General features: G+C 38.8%; 3 protein-coding genes and 1 long non-coding RNA gene across 4 annotated transcripts in view; all 4 read left to right on the plus strand.

Annotated features, from left to right (window-relative positions):
• Positions 1-769: 769 nt before the first annotated feature.
• Positions 770-1,496, plus strand: LOC108037018. Its single transcript, XM_044458646.1, has 3 exons — positions 770-895; positions 956-1,234; positions 1,296-1,496. The coding sequence occupies exons 1-3, from the start codon at positions 785-787 to the stop codon at positions 1,359-1,361; spliced, it is 456 nt and encodes a 151-aa protein (XP_044314581.1). The 5' UTR covers positions 770-784; the 3' UTR covers positions 1,362-1,496.
• Positions 1,497-3,005: 1,509 nt separating this feature from the next.
• On the plus strand, positions 3,006-3,370 carry LOC108037022. Its single transcript, XM_017113454.2, has 2 exons — positions 3,006-3,167; positions 3,231-3,370. The coding sequence occupies exons 1-2, from the start codon at positions 3,006-3,008 to the stop codon at positions 3,342-3,344; spliced, it is 276 nt and encodes a 91-aa protein (XP_016968943.1). The 3' UTR covers positions 3,345-3,370.
• Positions 3,371-5,786: 2,416 nt separating this feature from the next.
• On the plus strand, positions 5,787-6,215 carry LOC108051718. The gene is made up of 3 exons (XR_006417528.1): positions 5,787-5,897; positions 5,962-6,036; positions 6,105-6,215. It is a non-coding gene; the product is annotated as an uncharacterized LOC108051718 (long non-coding RNA).
• Positions 6,216-17,772: 11,557 nt separating this feature from the next.
• LOC108048194 (probable muscarinic acetylcholine receptor gar-1) overlaps positions 17,773-19,509 on the plus strand; it is a 33,253-nt gene continuing 31,516 nt past the window's right edge. The window contains exon 1 of the mRNA XM_044458469.1: positions 17,773-17,905. The gene's annotated coding sequence lies outside the window, so the exon portion shown is untranslated. The remainder of the gene's footprint in view (positions 17,906-19,509) is intronic.

Below are 19,509 nucleotides of genomic sequence, written 5' to 3' on the forward strand. Positions count from 1 at the left end.
GATAAACACAATCAACCCCTAATTAATATTATGTGTAGCTACAATCAATAACCTGTTTTTGCAGATCGTTAATAGCTGAATGTACTTCACGAGTGTGGCGTTTTATTGTTTACGCCACCAATTTCTATTGGCATTCGATTGGTATTCGATTAGCTTATTAGAAATTTTTTTATGAATATTTAGCAGCATATTTAAGCAAATTATTATATATTTTTTTAAATTTGCTAATTATAAGAAACCTATTTATGTTTGTAATCTTATTATCTTTTTTCAATTATAGGAATATGAATGAAAACAATTGGAAAAGGTTTAGTCTTTTCGAATAACAATATATTCACTATATTATTCTGTTAAGGTTATGCAAGAGTTTCCAATGAACTAAGTATTTAGTAAGTTCTATTTATTTGATAGGTAATTTATAATTAGATCTTGTAAAATCATTGATTTATTGAATCATTGATTCATAATTCATTGATTCAATCACAATTCACAGAAGTCTTACAATTGTTGTTATTGGAACACTCAGCCCTTTTCATAGTAAACTTTTATCTGTACATATTTTTACCTTCCTGCTTACGCATATTTGGTTTGAACTCTTAAGAAATAAACAAGAATGAAGACTAACAAAACTCATTAAACGGTATCTGGTAGTCATAATACCTCCATGCCATTAGTCATTTTGTTTTCGTTCCCTGTTCGCATCGTTCGCAAAATCGAGATCGTTTATATTCAGCGATTCAAAAGCCCAATGATTCAGTTGAAGCTTAACTTTGCCAGCGAAAAGATGTCAATGATTCCTACGATCGCACGACTGGGACTTTTGTTGTGTATCCTGGGCTATGTGGCTGCACGACAGGACTTTAGGAGTAAAAACTGTCGTCCAAATGAGGGCTATGTAAGTTTTCAAGATATAAAATTCAATATCGTTTGATTTAATGTTTATTTTGATTGCTAGTGCCAGTTACATATGGACTGCTGTTCGAGAAAGTGCATGACCTATAATAATAAGTGTGCTCCCAGAGCAGACATTCCCTATCCAGTTCCAGTTTCCATTTCTCCAAACCAAATCTACGATGATGTGAAAGAACCAGTTAAAAATATCAATCATCACGTGCGAATTGTTGGACTTCCCAATGAGTCACAACCATCGGATGATATTTTTGAAGTTCAAACAAAGTCTAGTTACGATCCAATGGAAGGAAAGGCCGCAGAATGCCGAAATGTCGGCGAACCGGTAAGAAAACTTCTCCACCAATTTGACCAACTTTCACTTTCGATATGTACTTATTTTTTAGTGCTCCCGGGCTGAGGAATGCTGCAATTTGCGATGTCACACGTATTTGCACAGGTGTGTCACCTAAGTTAATTCATCACAATGAGGAAATGTGAAAATCAGCAAATTACCAAAACTTAAAAAAAGGCGCAACGCTTCCTTTTTAATTTGCAATGTTAATTTAGTGTAAAAAGCATTGTAGTAATAAAAAACCTTTCAAAAATTATATTAATCTAACAAAACCATATCGTTAATAAATGAAAAATAATAATGCATAAATTACCTTAATATGTATTTTTAAAAGTTATCACCTATTAGGTAAGGCTAAAACTTTAAATATCAGTTTATTAGTTATCCTAGGAAATAAATATAATAAAGATAGGAAGTTTATTTAGAAAGAGGTTTTGGAAAGAAAACAAGCATCAAGCCATGTTTAAAGCTTGGGAAAACAGTATAAAGCTAGACATAAATAAACGAAAGTAAATGTCATTGAAAAATTGATAACTCATATAGGGTAATGTGCTGGTGGAAAATATACCCACCGTTACTGATAATATTGTTTACTTCTGTAAACATTATCAGAAATTAAAAGCTGGGATGTGAAAAAACCTTATGGACTTAACCTTTTAATTCCTCGGATTTTGTAAATAATCACATAGTTCGTACGACTGTTTTATGTTTTTATATAGTTCCGGCAATCCTCTTAAAAATGATTAAAATATGCTCTGTATTCAATGTAAGTCTCTTAAGCCCGTAAAGCTCAGAGAAAGAATGGTATGGACCTTAACCCACTAAAATTTAGAACAAACAAAGCGACCTTTAAACACTGATTGCGCAATATGAAGCATATCGTGCTACTTTTATATCTTTCTATATCTGTGAATGGTAACGTATCTGATGCGTTCAACTTAAATATTGACAGTGGCAATTCCCAATTATCTCGAGCGTCTTGACACAAATGTAACCTGACTTCTTGACTTTGTAAACAGAAGAGCATGTCCAACAAGCCTAGAGCACTGCAATTAATTAATGCCGCTGGGTCAGCGGGCCAATGATTGTGGGTTTAAAAGCCAAGTTGTTACCAACTTTGGTCTTTAGTTCACTTTCAATTAGACAGCAATTTAAAGTCATGTTGGGAATTTTATTGGTGCTTTTAGTCTTCGCTGTAAGCCATATCCAGGCTTCGATGTATTAAAACAACTAAAGGACTTTATTAAATTTGTACTTGCTTTACATTTTGTAAAAGAAACCTATTCCTAGGACAGCAAAATATTTAAACAAATTTAAAAAAAACAACTTCTAAATTAATCATATTTTTTATCTTTCTTCCTTTTTGTTAGTCCCAAATCAAAGCTCTGCCTGTGGGAAAGGATTCCTCTCCGAAGGATGTGAAATTACCTCTGATTACGAAGCCACCGGTGCAGCAGCAGCTGAATCCTCTCAACCAGGATGAGGTCACCATGTTCACCAACATGTTCCTCAGCTTGTTCCGCGGAATAGCCGACTATCGAAACCTAGTGGCCGCCGATTCAGTTCAGAGTGTCTTTCAAAGTCCGCCGGTTGTGGATTTCAGTCACCGGCTCTTCGCCAACTAGACATATGGTTATTCGATCTAAAACTGTTTTTTGCTAAACCAACTATAATTACACTGCTGATAAACAAAATCTGTTTTTTATTTGGATCAGTATATAAACGTTCTGCCAATGTAAGAGTCTTCAGTTTTAAATCCACCATGAAGGTTAGTGCAGCAATTACAATTGTTATTCTTATGTTTTTGGGAATGGCCATCGCTTTACCCAATCTCCATCACGTTCGCTTTGGCATGGATGAATTTTGGCCACTTAGTATGGGAAACGCCACCGATGTGCTGCCTTTGTCCACAAATTTAACGCAGGTAATGATCCGAAAAGCGATTGATTCGAAATATACATTTATTAATTATTAATTTTTTTCTCAGATACAACGACTTCGCTGGGCCGACAAATGTGTGCAGTTTAGAAATAAGTGCTCGATGGCAGAGCACTGCTGCAGTCTTCGATGCCTGAAACGTGTTCATCGATGCATTACTTAGACTTCTCAAAACTTCTTTAGAAACATTAATTTTAAAATAACACCCATAAAGTTTTTAAAAAAATCATTTTCATTTTATTTTAAACTGATTTGCTAATCATTTTTAAATGGCTAATTTTATTAAAAATTCTACCTACTAATCCTATAATGCTATTGGGGTTGTGCAAAATGTGGTTACGAACGTTTAATCAATTTTCCCTAAAAGTATACAACAATATAACAAACTCTTATTTAAATGTATTTTTAATCATTTTTTGGAAAAAAAAAAAAAATAAAAAATAAATTATAAATATTTATAAAAAAAAAAAAAAAATTTTTTTTGAAGACGGGGGGGGGGCCCCCCCCAAGGGGGGGGGAAACCCCCCCGGGGGGGGGGGGGGTCAAACGGAGGGGCCCCGGCAAAACACAAAAGCCCCCCCCCCCCCCCCCCCCCCCCCCCCCCCCCCCCCCCCCCCCCCCGCGGGAACCAAACCCCGGAAAACCCCCCCCCCCCCCCCCCCCCCCCCCCCCCCCCCCCGGGTTTTATAGCCTTGGTCAAAAGTATGCAACGCAGTGAAGGAGACATCTCCGACCCTATAAAATATATATATTTTTGATCAGGATCGTCCGTCTGTCTGTTTCTACGCAAACTAGTCTCTCTGTTTTAAAGATATCGAATTGAAACTTTGCACACACCCTTCTTTCCTTTGCACGCAGTATAGAAGTCGGAACGGGATCAGCCGACTATATCCTATAGCTGCCATATAACTGAACGATTAGAAATGCCATAACTTTGGTGTTTGTAAAGTTAGGTATTTGGGATTTTTTATGAGTATTAAAAAATGCATCATATGAATAATTTTGGAGAATATAATTTACAGGCCCGAAGATAGCTTTCCTTTCTTGTCATTGGTAGTTTTGTTTCTGCTAAATTTTAAGAACGTTAAAAAATTGATATACAAAATGTTCTATTTTACTGGCAGTTCATTTCAGAAAAATAGCAGTACAATCTAAATATTTTACAAATTTAGGAAACTTATTTTTTTCTTGTTTTTCCATTAAGGCAAATTATTAATTATTTCCAAATAAGACGCTGATGTCACCAAATCTTCCCCTTTAGTCCCACAGTCATTTCAAACTCAAACATTTTAGATAAAAATAGAAACAATATATTTAATTCAAACATGGGCCATCTGTTGCCAAACGTTGGATGAAAACAATATGTAACGAATAATTAGAGGCGAACAATTCGAGTTGAGCTCGACGACCCCCAATCTAGCAATTTTCCATTCTTCGGAGATTCCAGCTAAGCACACACATCGCAGGTGGGATTTGGCTGCATTTTGGTGATGTTTTGAGTTTTTGGGTATAAAAGGGGTTTGGCGTAGACTGAATAGTGATCAGTTTCGATTCGAGCAAAAGTCTGAGAATGCGTGCCTTCATTGCAATTACCCTTCTGGCCCTTGTGGCAGTGGTCGTGGCCCAAAGAGGTGGCGGAGGACGCGGTCCAGTGGGAAATATCGTTAGCGATGCTGTTGATGCACTTGATGATACCTTTTCATTTACCTTTGGTCTTTTCTGAAGATGATGATGACGACTTTATAACGGAGAATAGTTTGCCTGCCAGCACCACCGACAGCAGCTGATAGTTCCACTGATAACTCTACCGACACCACCACCAAATCGGGAGAGATTTAAAGAGCAAATTGGTCGATTTGTAGAGCATTCAAAATTACCAAGAAATAGGCATTCAAAATAAATAAAATATAATTAATTTGGCACATTAAACCACTCTTTGTTTGATGAGAATTTTTCTCAGATGATAAGTACTGAATGGGTATGATTTTAATTTATGTAATTAAATATGATCACTATCCAAGATAATTTTAGAAATACTTAAGTGGTATTGTAGTGCGCGTGGTCTATCCTAAAAGTAAGCCCTGTGACTGAATAACTTTGCAACTCTGTATATAAAGTAAGCCCAGATCTTAACTATCTGATTTATCCCATACACCAATAGTTCTTTCTACGAGACTTTAAAAACTTTCAGCCTAGCTCTGATTAGATTCCTCTTTGGCCGTTCTTTTATATAATTAGTTCCATATTCATTGGTAGTTTTGTTTCTGCTCAATTTAATTGTTAGCTTTCCTTTCTTGTTCTATTTAAAAGTTCATAGAAAACTAGAAAATCATAGAAGAGACTTCATCAACATTTCGTCCGCTTATTCAGCTGGCAATAAAAATCCTTTGTAATAATTGACACAGTTTATTTAGATATATGTATTGAAACAGATTTCATAAACGATATTAGCAAATTATAAAGTTATTATATTTGCTTTTTTATTGAAAAACCATTTATTCATAAAATACTTAAATATATAAGTTCAACCTTTAAATATACAACTAATTTTCCACTTAAAGTAGAGATTTAACGTGACCGATTGGATCATTTGAGTCTTAGCATTGCGGGAGTGAAGATGTTGATCGTCCGACTGGTACTTTGTTTGAGTATTCTGGCCTTTGTGGCTGCAGAGGAGAATGTTACCGGCCCAGCTTGCCAGCCAGGTGGAGGATACGTAAGGTTTAATAGAATAAGATAAAAGACTTGATTTTCTGCATCTTGGCTTTTTTTATTTTCAGTGTCTAACGGATATCGATTGCTGCTCAAACATGTGCAATCAAGTGGCAGCAGAATGTAGTTAAGTCGGTGAATAGGTAAGATAACTTATTGATAAATATAATCAACTTTTACTCTATATATAATATATGATTTAACTTCCAAGTGTTTCCGGCTGAGCATTGCTAAAATATGTAATGACACACGGACTTCCACAGGTGTTTAAACTTATTAAAAATCTAATAAAGTTGGACCCTAAAAATACTTTCGAGTATAACTAGAATCTTTTTAATATATGCCTAGTTTTCTATTCAACAAATGCTAAAAATATCGAGAGTATTTCAGAAATTTAATGAGCTACTCTTCTATTTATTCATTCACTTAGCTGGCAATATTTAACCGTAGCCAGAACAAATGGTACACCCGTTCCACACAAATTGTGGTCCAAAAGCAGAATGTGTCATTTGAGTCTTAACTTTTCTAGCGAAAAGATGTTGATCGTCAGATTTTTACTGGGCCTTGGGACTATTATCCAAGCTTGTTCCCCAAATGAGGGATATGTAAGCTATCAGTATATAATATACTAGGATGGATTTTTAAAGGTGATCAATTAAATTACAGTGTCAGATGCATACAGATTGCTGCTCAAGAAAGTGCATGTCGTACGCCAATAAGTGTGCCGAGAAGGTTTAGGAAGATGCACGATCCCCTTTTGTTAGAAATGACACTAAAATTGGTTTAATGATATGCTTTATTCACATTCGACTGATTTAATGAAACTTATCGTATTGCGTATGTGAACTGTTTTGTACTAAATTATAGCTATCAGTACAAAGAGGAGATCACTTTGGATTAGTAGATGAGACCATCTTTAGAGGTCCTTGTCACATCGCTAAATAACAAAGTATAGGTGATAATTATTTGTAGTTTGTCTTCAGCCACTGTTTAACTTTACATCCCCATCCCTGTCTGCTCAAGCCTTTCAATCTGTTTAGTCATTCAGTCGGCTGGCAATAATAAACCGTAACCGTATCAACTGACAGAGTGAAGTGAAGTGTTTGGCTGCTCACAATCAACTTACATCAGTTAGTGTTTGTCAGCAGCGTTTACCAGCAAACAATATTTCCGACCACTCCACGGTGCCTCGACATTTGAGTATTGAGCAGACAATGCGACAAAGCGGCATCAATGTGAATTTTTCCACTCATAGACATTTGCATTGACACACGACTGTGATAGGGGAAAGGAGGAAGCTCCCCCTAACCCCCCTCCTCCTCAGTTTTTGTATGAGTGTCTCCGAATGATCCTTTCCCCCATTTCAGTGCACACAAAGCGCACACAATGAGTTTAGACAGCGATTGTTTGGCTTTCTTGGCGTGTGTTAGCCGCTTCCTTTGTTGTTGTCACGCCCCGCATTTCTATCGGAGTATCCGAGTGCTGCAGTTGGATCAACAATGGCCGAAAAGACCCATTAAAATATGGCCGACTGACACTTGAATTTTTTATGGTCTACCGCCCCCGAAAGTATGCCACATAAAAAACTGCAGCATAGGTGACCCTTTTCACGCGTTTTTAAACGCCCATTAAACCGCAATCTTCCATGTTATGTGTGTGAACCCATGCACATACCAAAAAAAATTGATTATTTTCGCAAAGTTATTGTCTAGTTTGTTGGCGCACGTGCCAAAGTCGGTCGGATTTACATGGAAATCGCATTCATAGTTGAGTGTTTTTGGCTGCATTGAATATTCTGGGTGCTCCAGGAATTCCACTTGGATTTCGGTCCTGCATTTGAAATTCTTCGATTTGTTTTACCAACATGCGGTTATTATTTGGCACTTACGGTCTCTGCTGTCTGTGGTTTTTTCCCATCCCCCCACAAAGGAAGACATCAAAAACTGCGGAACCGGAAGATATTCCAGGCATTCAGCCGCAACACCCCTTCTCCAGCGATAAGAGATGGCAGCTTGATGAAGTTTTCGGCGGCAATGCCTGGCAGGAAATCACTTTCGTTTCCCCGAAAAAAGCAAAGAGCCATGAAAATCGATTGCTTTTGGCCATCAGCGAAAATTCCATATGCAGATTGATTGGCCTACAAATATGCAAGGCATTTGAAAAACGGCCAATTTGTCATCTGTTTTTCATTGCAACCGCCGAGCGTCTTTAAGCCCGGCTTCACTTTAACGACTTATGCCATTGAATTGTGTAATGTATGCAGGTGTGTTAAACTTTTTCATTGCACGTCGCGGCAGACACTTAAATGTCGAATGAATAATTCCGCCTGCCATCGCCAGTCGGCAAACTTTTATTGCTCTTGGCACACGAGCGAGTGGCAGTCAGTAAGTGCTAAGAAAAACACGGAACAGGTGCCTCAGGATTGCCGAATAACTTAAGGCAATTCTCATTCCGTCAGCTGCTTAATTGGAGTTCACAGCAAACTAAATGATGGCCCAATTCGTCTTACCGGAAGTTCTTTGCGGAGAGAGTGCATTGCACTGCTTCATCGAAAACGTGGCGTATACGTGATTCGGCCAGCGGCCAACTGACTGACTAGCTGAACAGCCAGGGCTCGACTTATCTGTAACGACCTTTCCTTTGGCCTTTCAGACATAAATACCTACTCACTGGGAGTGGAAGGCTTATCAAAACGAAATATAAAATATTAAAAAGTTCGCTTTGCATGTCGCTGATTGAATACTCTTTGAGAATAAGGAGAAATTCTTAGACTCACAAGAAAGAAAAAAAAAACACTTTTTTTGTATTAAGTATATAGTTTTTTTTGTAATATTATTTATTATTATTAAGATGTATCTTTAAGATGTAGTTTTGTATATGAATTTGAACCAAACCTCATGCCTTCAGCAAAAGAACTTTCTTGGAGATCATATTTATGGATATTAAGTATATAGTAGTTTTTATTTTTTGCATTTGACAGGATACAAATTTGAGAGGATAAAAACAAATTCCAAAAAATAACAATTACAAATAAATTTGTAAGGAATTTACTCCAAAAACTATGTAAGAAGTGTCTTCTTCCGCAAATGAAAACACCCAGTGGCTTGACTTTCCCACATTAGGGTAATATTTACAGCTTGAAAAGGATTTCTTTTTGCGAGCATCACACATGTTTATATTTGCATTTGTGACTGAGACTGAGGCTGAGGCATAAAAACAGGGATTTACTTCGCGACGGTGTTTGTGAGTCTGGCAGGGGCCATGAAATTGATTTTAAATGCGGCGCTGGCTAAAGAGGATGGGCCACTGTGTCAAAGGACTGGGCAAACAGTTGGGAGCGATGATGATGATGATACCCGCGCCGATGTCGTTGTCCTCGGATGAAACCGCACGTATGACAAGTCGTTAGTGCTGACTTAACTGGCAAAAGGAAAAGCCACACGAGCAACAGCAGCAGCAAATCAAAGCGAGTGTCCATCAGCATTACGGGACTCTCGCCAGAATCCTGGGCAGACTGGGCGGGAAAATGGAAAAGCGGAAAAGTGTCAACGCCTGTCAGGGGCGGCGGCCATGACCAACCATGAGCCTGTTTGTGAGCAGCGGGCAAAACTCATTATAATTCTGCCGCTCTGATTTTTTTTTCTCCTCTTTTTTTCCAATTGAAAGCGTCGGCCCTTTAATGTTTGTTTCGGTTTCAGTTGCTGTTACTCTTTTAATCGCACACGCATATTTAAAAAAAAATATATAAAGCAGAGTGTGCTGCTGTCAGGCGGACGCTTTGATGTGTCAAACGTTCGATGTGGTGGAAGAGGGAGCGGCTGGAAATTAATAACAGAGGATGCGAAATTTGCATTCAAAGGCGGGCACTGACAATGTAATCGGAGTACAAGGGATCTGACCCCCGGCTTTAAGACCGGCGACCTTTAAAGGTGAACTTCGCCCCTGGCCGAATTTGCATTTATCGACAGGAGGTGCGACGGCGGCAGTGGCGGTAAACTCTCATTAAAATGTAATTGCCCATTAAAAGAGCGAACAGGCGACTCCTTGGCTCCCTGATTTGTCCACTTTGCTGTTTCGAGTATCGAGTTTTTGTGCAGCACCGCTTTGTTTCGAGTTGTTACGTTAATTGAATCGGCGAAATGACAAGCAAAACGATTCCTTTTGTATGCCCACGGGCAGATGGCGATGGCCACTTGGGCACTCGTTACGCATACGCTCCGTGGCCCACACAAAACATGCCCCATGGCAGTGACCGCACATCGGAACAAAGCATCCACTCACAGGCGCACATGGAGAAAAATATCTCTGTCATCAATTTAGGTTTGCTCCCACATATGGACCATCATTCAATGTAAAATATGATACAGGGAAGGGTAAATGGCTTATTTTATTTAGAAATAATTATTAAATATATTCTTTGCTTTAGTCAAAGAATTTACAAAAAACAATTAATGATACAAATAAGTTTTACATGAGTTCTCGAACAGCTTTAGTTCGTTATTGTCATCAAAATATGTTCTCTGTGTACTTGCTCACGTGCTGCTCCTGACATGTCCACTCTACTCTATTTAAAACATTACCATCATCATTATCATTATCACCCCAGAAGTTTGCAGTTCGATGTCGTTTCTTTTTTTTTTGTTTTTTAGTTTCGTTTTTTGCCTTCTGGGAGTCGGTAAGGCTTGACCCAACAAGCTACAAAAATGGAAAAACACAAGTTTCGTTTTTAGTAGCAGTTTCATTTTCCATTTCCATTTCACTTCGATGGTCTGATTCGATGTTTGCCTGCCTGACAGTTCGTTTGGCCCACTTTCGGTTGCTAATTGTTTCGGAGAATGGCAACTGAAAGCTGCAAAAAAACTTTTATTGAAAAATTGATATCCTAAACGGAATACTTCTTTAAGGTGCAGTCAAAAACTTTATAATTTTCCTTTTTCCCTAGTTTTAACTGTCAACTTTTGTACGAAATAATTAATGAACTCATGCCTATTAAGATGCAAAGTTAGCATTCTATTGACACTCGGAGTATAAATATTTAAGCCTAATTGCAGCTGGAATCATTTTCTCTGTTGTTAGTGAGGATGCCACAAGCGGCGGCAACAACGGAACTCAATGTGGTGTAAAAGGATTTCCTTGTACAAAACATAAGCCTAGCCATTGCATATTAAACATGCACACACATTCACAAAGTGCCACAAACAAGTTAAGTCCGCTTGAAAACCATTGCGCATACGCAATGTGGGCTTATGGGTGTCGTAGTACGAGCTGCTGACTGTTTTAATGAAATTATCTGTTACACATAGCCCCAAAAAAACCCGGCTGCTATGAGTTATTAATTAAATTTTTTTCCAGCAGCAACTCAATTTCGAGGCCGCTTTTGTGGCTTCAGTTCACAAATTTTCCTGATTTGCAGTAGACAAAGTTAGCTCAAAAAAGTTAGCCCGAAGCTTTTACATTTCACCTACGTGAGTTAGCCGTGTGGCCATGTTTGCGATTTACTTGCAATCCACCGCCTGCACTTGTCGCACCTGCAGTTGCAACTCCCGGTTGCCACGCAACGGCAGCCAATTACCTCCAAATCCCGGGCATCGCGTGTGTGCTTTCGGCTGGATGCCAGTTCTAATTACCCGTCTGACTTGTCTGATTTCCAAGAGATTTTTTAATTAACAAAGCTGCAAACCGCTGCCAAAGGTGTGCAAACACACAAAGCGTAGACAAAGCTTCATGGCACCCGCAAATTGAGACAGACACATTGCCTAAATTTAATCCCAGTCGTGGAAGAAATTATTCAATAGAGATAGGAAAGTTTAAGCCATGCTCTTTAGTACAGCTGAAGTTCAAATTTTAACATACGCTTTCACAACAAGTTCGACATGCAAGTCGTTAACCTTTCCATAAAACACATTTTGTAAACAGAACAAAAAAACAAGAAAGGAAAGCTAACTTCGGGCGGAGCCGAAGTTGATATACCCTTGCAGAATATTTTATAAATTATATTGTCCAAAATTATTCATATGATGTATTCTTAATACTCATAAAATGTCCCAACTTCCTAACTTTAAAAACACCAAAGTTATGTCATTTCCAATCGTTCAGTTATATGGCAGCTATAAGATATAGTCGGCCGATCCTTATGAAATTTGGTAGGTCGGATTGATTAGCCAAAAATAAAACCCATAGAAAATCCCAACTTCCTAACTTTAAAAACACCAAAGTTATGGCTTTTCCGATCAATCAGTTATATGGCGGCTATAGGATATAGTCGTCCGATCCTTATGAAATTTGGTAGGTCGGATTGATTAGCCAAAAATAAAACCCCAAAAATAAATCCCAACTTCCTAACTTTAAAAACACCAAAGTTATGGCTTTTCCGATCGTTCAGTTATATGGCAGCTATATGATATAGTGGCCCGATCCGGCTCGTTCCGACTTATATACTACCTGCAATAGAAATACAACTTTTGGGAAAGTTTCAAGCAGATAGCTTTAAAACTGAGGGACTAGTTTGCGTAGAAACGGACGGACAGACGGACAGACGGACAGACGGACGGACAGACGGACGGACAGACGGACATGGCTAGATCGACTCTCCTGGTGATGCTGATCAAGAATATATATACTTTATAGGGTCGGAAATGTCTCCTTCACTGCGTTGCAAACTTTTGACTGAAATTATAATACCCTCTGCAAGGGTATAATAACGAAAGCCATGCCAAAGTTCACTTTAAAATTTTTAAGTTCTTCAAATTTTACAAGGAACTTTGTAATAAGAAAAATAAATAATAAATTATAGAACAAAAAGCCGAAGCCTTTTTTCTTTTAAGTCTCAAAAGGGCGGCTGCTTTAAAAATATAAATTTGAAGACTCCTGCAACCAATCAAAAAAAAAGCACATGCCACAAATAACCTTTTCGCTTGTAACATTTTAGCCATATTTCGGTGTACAATTTTTAACGGCACTACGAGAGTTCGCTAAATATTTCACTCTCATTTGAATGCAACCACAACCGCACTAAGCACTATGAAAATCCAAAACGTTTGCATTCACATTCAGACATGGGCAGAATTTAAATTGATGGACAATATTGGAGAGCAAATAATTTGGGCGGGCCCGATGTTTTGCGGTTGGCCATTTTCGAAGTGATTATCATAATCAACCATAAATGATCAAGTGATTCAATTTGAGTGTGCTTTTCGGTCACTTTCCAGCCCACTGCAGATTAAATTCTATTTTATTTTTCCGCTTTCCAAAGCGACATCATTAATCACGCAGGGACTGGACATTCATTCATTGTTGGCCCGAGATAACTGTCAAAAACTTTAATTATATTTTCAGCATGACAAGGACAAGGACAAGAATGAGGAGGATGTGGCAGTCTCAGGCTGACAAGTTGGCCAACAGCAAAATACAAGTACGTGCCGCAGGCGCCAATGAGCAGAAAACTTCCGAGAAGCTAGAGAAAAAACTCGCAAGCCCAATAAATGTATTTGCTGTGATTTGGTTTGGCTCTTTGGCTGCCTGGTCAGCTGAAATATTATACTCGATTCCTGCATTGACAGGCCCAACCAGTTGCTGCACTTCAATAAAAGCAAATTGCCATTCAATTTGGACTGTCAGTGCCGACCACCTATGCTCCTGGGTGCTCCATTGTTATTTTTATTTGTGCAAATTGAAAGCACTCCGCTTAATCCCGACGCCTCGAATGGCTGCTGGAAAACCAATCAGCACTGAACATCAATTAAAAAAAAGGGGAAAAAATAAGAATAGCTTGGGAGAATATAAAGCGTAACCAGAGCAACCAATCTGCCGGGATTTACTTCAGGCAGTCCGTTGCCCTTCGAAAGGAAAGAGTTCCCGAACCCCCTTAGTGCCTCAAACTGTGCCAATTCGCAGCTATATGTGTTTGCACTGTGCAGTATTGCCCAGGAAAATACCTCTTTAGTGAAGAGTTATTTTTACACGCAGTGCATTCTTTAATGGGGGAATCATTCGCTGTTACGTACAGCTTACACTTGGAATTTAAACTTATTAATAGTTATAAAAAACTATCCACAGCCTTTATTTAAGTAAAATCGCCAATGAAAGTAATAATTAAAACGCTCTAGCCTGTAAAATTGTATGAAATAAATAATAATACAACGAAACCAAAGGTAATATGTAAATTTCTTTGATTGGCTGTAAAAAATGTATTTGCTTCCAAAAATATATGCAGATATTAATAAAAACGCTTTGACTTAAACAATTATTTTTTTCAGAAATTGTATTATTCGATATGTGAAATGCATATTAAAAATCATTAAAAAACTTTACAGATCACATTGAGATTTTCATTAACACACCATAATAAGCAAATTGTACAATTTAAGCTAATTAGTTTTTTATTTCCGTGTGCATTTATATAATACATACATGTAATGCCAAAGTGCTAAGTGAGTACCATTTCTGGGTATCAATAAAAATCAATTTAATCGAGATTACGTCTGCAGAGGAGAACGAAGCTGGCACATTGATTGCATTTTAAGTTGCCGGGCGTGTTTATCGCAGAAATCGCGCTTGGCTAACGAGCCTAACGAAGTTTTCAATGTAATTCAATTGCAAAGGGAAACAATGGCGATGCCATCATCGCCATAATTGGCCCGTCAATCTCGTGAGCTTCATTAGCCGTAACGGCTTAATGCGCACCAACCGGGCGTATGCGTAATTTTTGACACTGCCACTGGAAGAGGCGACAAACGGGCGAATTCAATTAGCAAAGCGAACAGCAAACAACAAACGATGGTCAAAAGTCATGGCGGCAAGACAACTCCCTATGGTCGATGTCGGATTTTCGATAGTCAGGTTCATGGTCAAAAAAGCAGGTGAAATGGGGTGAGTTGGGCAACAACAGCAGGCACGTTGATTGAATTGCCAAGTTTGTTCGATGCGCGACAAATTCAATTCGTTGGCACTCACATGCACCGAATCTAGCAGGATCTAGCAACAGGCTGCAGGCGTTCGGGTATGCGATGGATGTTCCATCAGACAGGTAGAGTGTGCCGGTTAATTGCTTTGGAAATTGCATGTGACGAAACATATGGTTTATGTAAGGAGGATGTGGCCGTGACACGGCGCTATCTGCCTGGTTAATTGGATTATGGATAAGCCAATTTGAGCATGGGCTCGGTGCTTCGACACCAACAGATGCAAAGGCACATCTCAGGAATTTGCAATCAATGTCATAACTACTTTGCGATATTTTTTGGGGAAAATGATTAATAAGGATCTTCTATAAGAATGATTCATGTCTTTACCAGATGGAAACTACTTTAGAAAATATGGTATACTATAAGCAAAGTTATTTGTATTACTTTTTATGACACTGAAAACACTCCAAATCTTTTAATTCCTAAGATTACAAAGTAAAATTAGGCAAAATTTGTTTAAGCTAGAATTTCTAAAGCTCACCTCAAAATCTGATTAAATTAGAACACATTGCAAGTCATCCAATTTGTAGCTAATATCGAATTCCTTGGCAAGCAATTTTGAAAATCATTATTAAATTACGAACATTTATGTGTTTAATAACTCAACGTCTAATTATAATTCATCTCAATTTCACAGATTGCTAAGAAGCTGCCTTCCTTTCCTTAACCAATATTGATTTAACAATGTTGATTTTGAGCTGAAAAACTTTGCCATTTTTCCTTTATTTACGGTAACGTTTTATAAATTCATAAAAGCTTCCTTTTGGGTGAAAGGTGGTAACAAAGTGATTGTATGTTTAATTTAAATCGATTTAATAAATCTGTGAAAGAAAAATGTATCAGATTTCTATTTCATATATTGTAAACCTGCTTCCGGGTGGATCCGAAAAAAATGCCTATCCCTGGGCAAAGCATATATCATTTGGCCAACTTTCATTCATTCAGTCTGCAGTGGCAACGACAATAGCCCTATGTTTGTTTATGCCTCGTTAAACTTTTCAGCCACACGCATAAAACATAAAGCGCTTTGCTAGGGCAGATCAATGCCTTATATGCATAGTGGGGGGGTTGTGGGTGGTGATGGGTGTTTGTGGGTGGCTGTGGGTGGCTGAGGGTGGCTGTGGGTGGTTATGGCTGGTTGTGGGTGGCTGTGGGTGGTTATGACTGTGACTGTGAATGGGCTTACTCTGAAATTGAATTATGGAACACACACAAACATGCAGATGTAGAGGTGAACATACATACCCGTGACATATCGAGCGAGACGCCATGAAATACAATATCTGACTCTGAAGTAAGAAGAACTGCATGGCGCGATTTCGATGGCTTCGTCGTTTTAGACTGCTAACGGTAGCGTAGCTATCGGTTCCCGCAAGACCCCCTCCCCCCCTCGGAATCAGCCTCCCTGCAGACACCCCCCTCCCCTCTATTTTCATCCATCGAATGCAAAACGGCAGCCTCACAAGCCGGGGCCAGCCACATTGTTCGACTCTTTCATTTTCAGCTTCACATTTCTCTATCTACCTACCCCTGCCACGCCCCCCTGAGCCACCTCCGCCCCTATCTGGGTTGTTGTTATTGTAAATTATGGCCGAAGCCGCAGAAAAATAACAGCAAATAAAAAAAACCCAAGCGGAGACTAGGGAAATAGGAAGAGGAATGTGTTTCAACAGAGAAAAATATGAAGAACTTTGCCGGTAGATTAATATATTCTTAGCTTTATTAAAAAGTTAGAAGATTTTGTGTAAGAAAAAGTTATTATTTGTTAAGTTATTAATTAATCAAAGTTTGTTTTTAGCCTTTGACATTTAAAAGAAACTCATTTAAAAGGGGATCTAACAATAAGATCTCTTATTGAAAACTGTTTAAAATAAGCGTGTAGTTTTTTGACTGATTGCTGGCTTAAATAAAACTTCAAATATTCATTACTCTAGACTAAATTTAGATTTTAGATTAATATTCTTCCTAAGTAATAAGCTATGATTACTCTGTGCCCGTAAAATCCAGGCCTAATATCATAAAAAATATAATTTTTTCAGTGTGATAGAGAGATGAAGGAGGTGGTCGGTCGTTTGAGAGGGGAAATGGGACCAACAACCTGTGTAGGAATCCTGGGCCTGGCATCCATCGGTTTATTGTTTCTGTTTCATTCCATTTTATTGTCGTATGTCATACAATGGCGTAACATTTACATTTCCCATTAAACTTTCCGCTATCAGTTGCCGCTGATGCTGTTTTTGTTGCCGCTCTTGTAATGCTGAATGTTGTGCAATAAATTTAAAACGCCCATGCAAAAACAAAACATGTCTGCCCAAGAATCGCAAAAGTATTTCCGCCCGCTTAGATGGTGAAAAGTAAGTAAATCGCTAAAAACAAAAAAAAAAGCGACTGAGCACTCGAAACAATGTTTTTTGGGCGACAAAAGGTTTGAGAAATGGAATATTGATTTAAACGCCAGAAACACAGGTGAGTCGAAAGGGGATTTTTTTTCGGGCATTTCTGAGATGCAACAATTTGTCATTGAAATGCAAGCGCAGCGAAAAACTAACCGAAAAATAGTTAAACAGCTGCCGACGACACAGGAAGAAAAATAAGGACGAAGGACGAGGACAAAAGACGACAGGCAAAAAGCCGAAGCGCAGCAGCCGAAGTGCGAATATCGTATGCGGGATTCGCACGACCAACAGTTGCTCCGCCTTGGCCGTGTGGCAACATGGGGTTTCTGTTGCTGGCCATGTTGCTCCTGCTTTTGGCCTCCATAATAGACACCGTCAGCCGCCGCAGTGTCACAGTCCACGCTCGTCCTTTGGACTGCCAAGTCGCGTTTTCAGTCGCTCGCTGGCCGCTCGCAAGTCGCTAACAAATCGTTGACAAGTCGCGGTTTCGAGTGAAGAACTGTAGGGGTCTTGACTCCAAAAATAATCAAACTTTTCAAAAAATATATACATATAAAAAAAACTACCAGTTAAAGTTCAAGTTTGATGCAGGTGTTTATGGTCAACTGTTGCTGTTGCAGCTAAAAGCTGGAAGCCGAGGAAATCCAGTGCATGTAAGTCGATTGCAATTGAGATTTATTGTCCACACACACACACTCGGTTGACACGGCAGACACTCAGGCAGCGCACACCTGCCGAGATTGCGCCATCAATCTTGGCTATCAATTAGATCAATCATACGCCTCGTGCGCCCTGCGGCCATGCCAAGTGCCGTATCGATTGGGAGTATGTGGAATATTGATTGGCGAAAATAAACACTCACCTGCCTACCCAGACAGTTGGTCCGCGCGGAGGCAAATACACACAATGGGCTAAAAATAATTGCCAACCACCGGACCAGCTGACTGAGAAGCCCTTCCAATCGAGCTCAAAGCCCCGAGATTAGGACCTACAAGCGAACTGGAAAATCATCCTGTTCTGGCGCAAACTAAGCCCACTTCCAGATCAAGGCCATCCGGCATGGCAAGTTCCAATGAATTTTGGTCGCCTGACCAGCCAATCATTATTTAACCCATCAGTGGTCTTCGGTGCAATTCTAGGAAATATTTTGCCCTACTTGCTGGAGTTCCTTCACCTTTTTCTAACAAGGCGGAGCTTTCCGGTTCAATTATTCAAACGGCAATCATTTTACAATTGCTTTTGCAAATGGCAATAGGTGAGGAGACGTTTTTATGCTCCACTATGCAATCAACGCATTATCAAGGAATTTCCCAATTTGAATCCATTCAAGAACTTTGTCCTTTATTTTGTAGATTAAATTAAAATTGTTACAACACATGTTATTGTGTTCTAATATTTTTGCCCAATAAACCAAATCAGTCGGGTTTTATGGTAATAATATCGAATATCTCCAAAATAACTTTACAAATTTTAAATTTAAGTTATTTTCCGCAGAAAAAGTGTGAAAAGATTAAAAAGTGATTAGTTTTAATTACTTTTTCTTCAATATAAATCAACAAAAACCAAGAACATTACATTTACCAAAACAAATACAAGCTTCAGTTATATTTCTTCAATTTCGATTTGTTTAAATGAAATTCTCATTACGTTAAGGGAACCCGTGAACTTATAGTTAGGTCACATATCTTATCATATTAAATATTTATAATTCATTTCAAGAAAGTAATTGAAGTAGACCCTTTTATTTGTTTTGATCTCCTGTCCCTTTATTTTCCCCAACTTTTTCAACAATATGCTTTTCGCAAACAAAATGGTTTCATAAAAAATAAAGCCACACGAGGGAAAACCATCACTAAGTCACACAAGAAGCTAGTAAAAACAAAATTCCGATGAATTTATTCAATAAGTGGTGAGGAAAATGTTACCCTAAAACCGAACTAAAAACTTTTCACCAACTATCGGAGGAGCAAGATGCCGGAGGACCTACTCCTCCTCCCTTCTCCCACCTGTGGTCCATCCTGCAGCAGCCAATAAGTTCCGCTCCCGCTCTCCTTCACTTCCACTTCCGATTTGGCCACTCGATGTCCAGTTGCGTCCACGCTTAAGCCAAGTCAGTGTGGCACGGCTGTGTGGCGGACATGTGCCTGACACTCGTCAATGTCAGCTGGATATGGGATGGCATCAGACGCCCCCTTTTCCCAACTAATCCCAATGAAATCAAAAGCGAAAATCAAGACGCAACTGAAACTGATTGCTG

The sequence above is a fragment of the Drosophila rhopaloa genome, unplaced genomic scaffold, assembly GCF_018152115.1.
Source record: "Drosophila rhopaloa isolate 14029-0021.01 unplaced genomic scaffold, ASM1815211v1 contig_167, whole genome shotgun sequence".
Classification (NCBI taxonomy): Eukaryota; Metazoa; Arthropoda; class Insecta; order Diptera; family Drosophilidae; genus Drosophila; species Drosophila rhopaloa.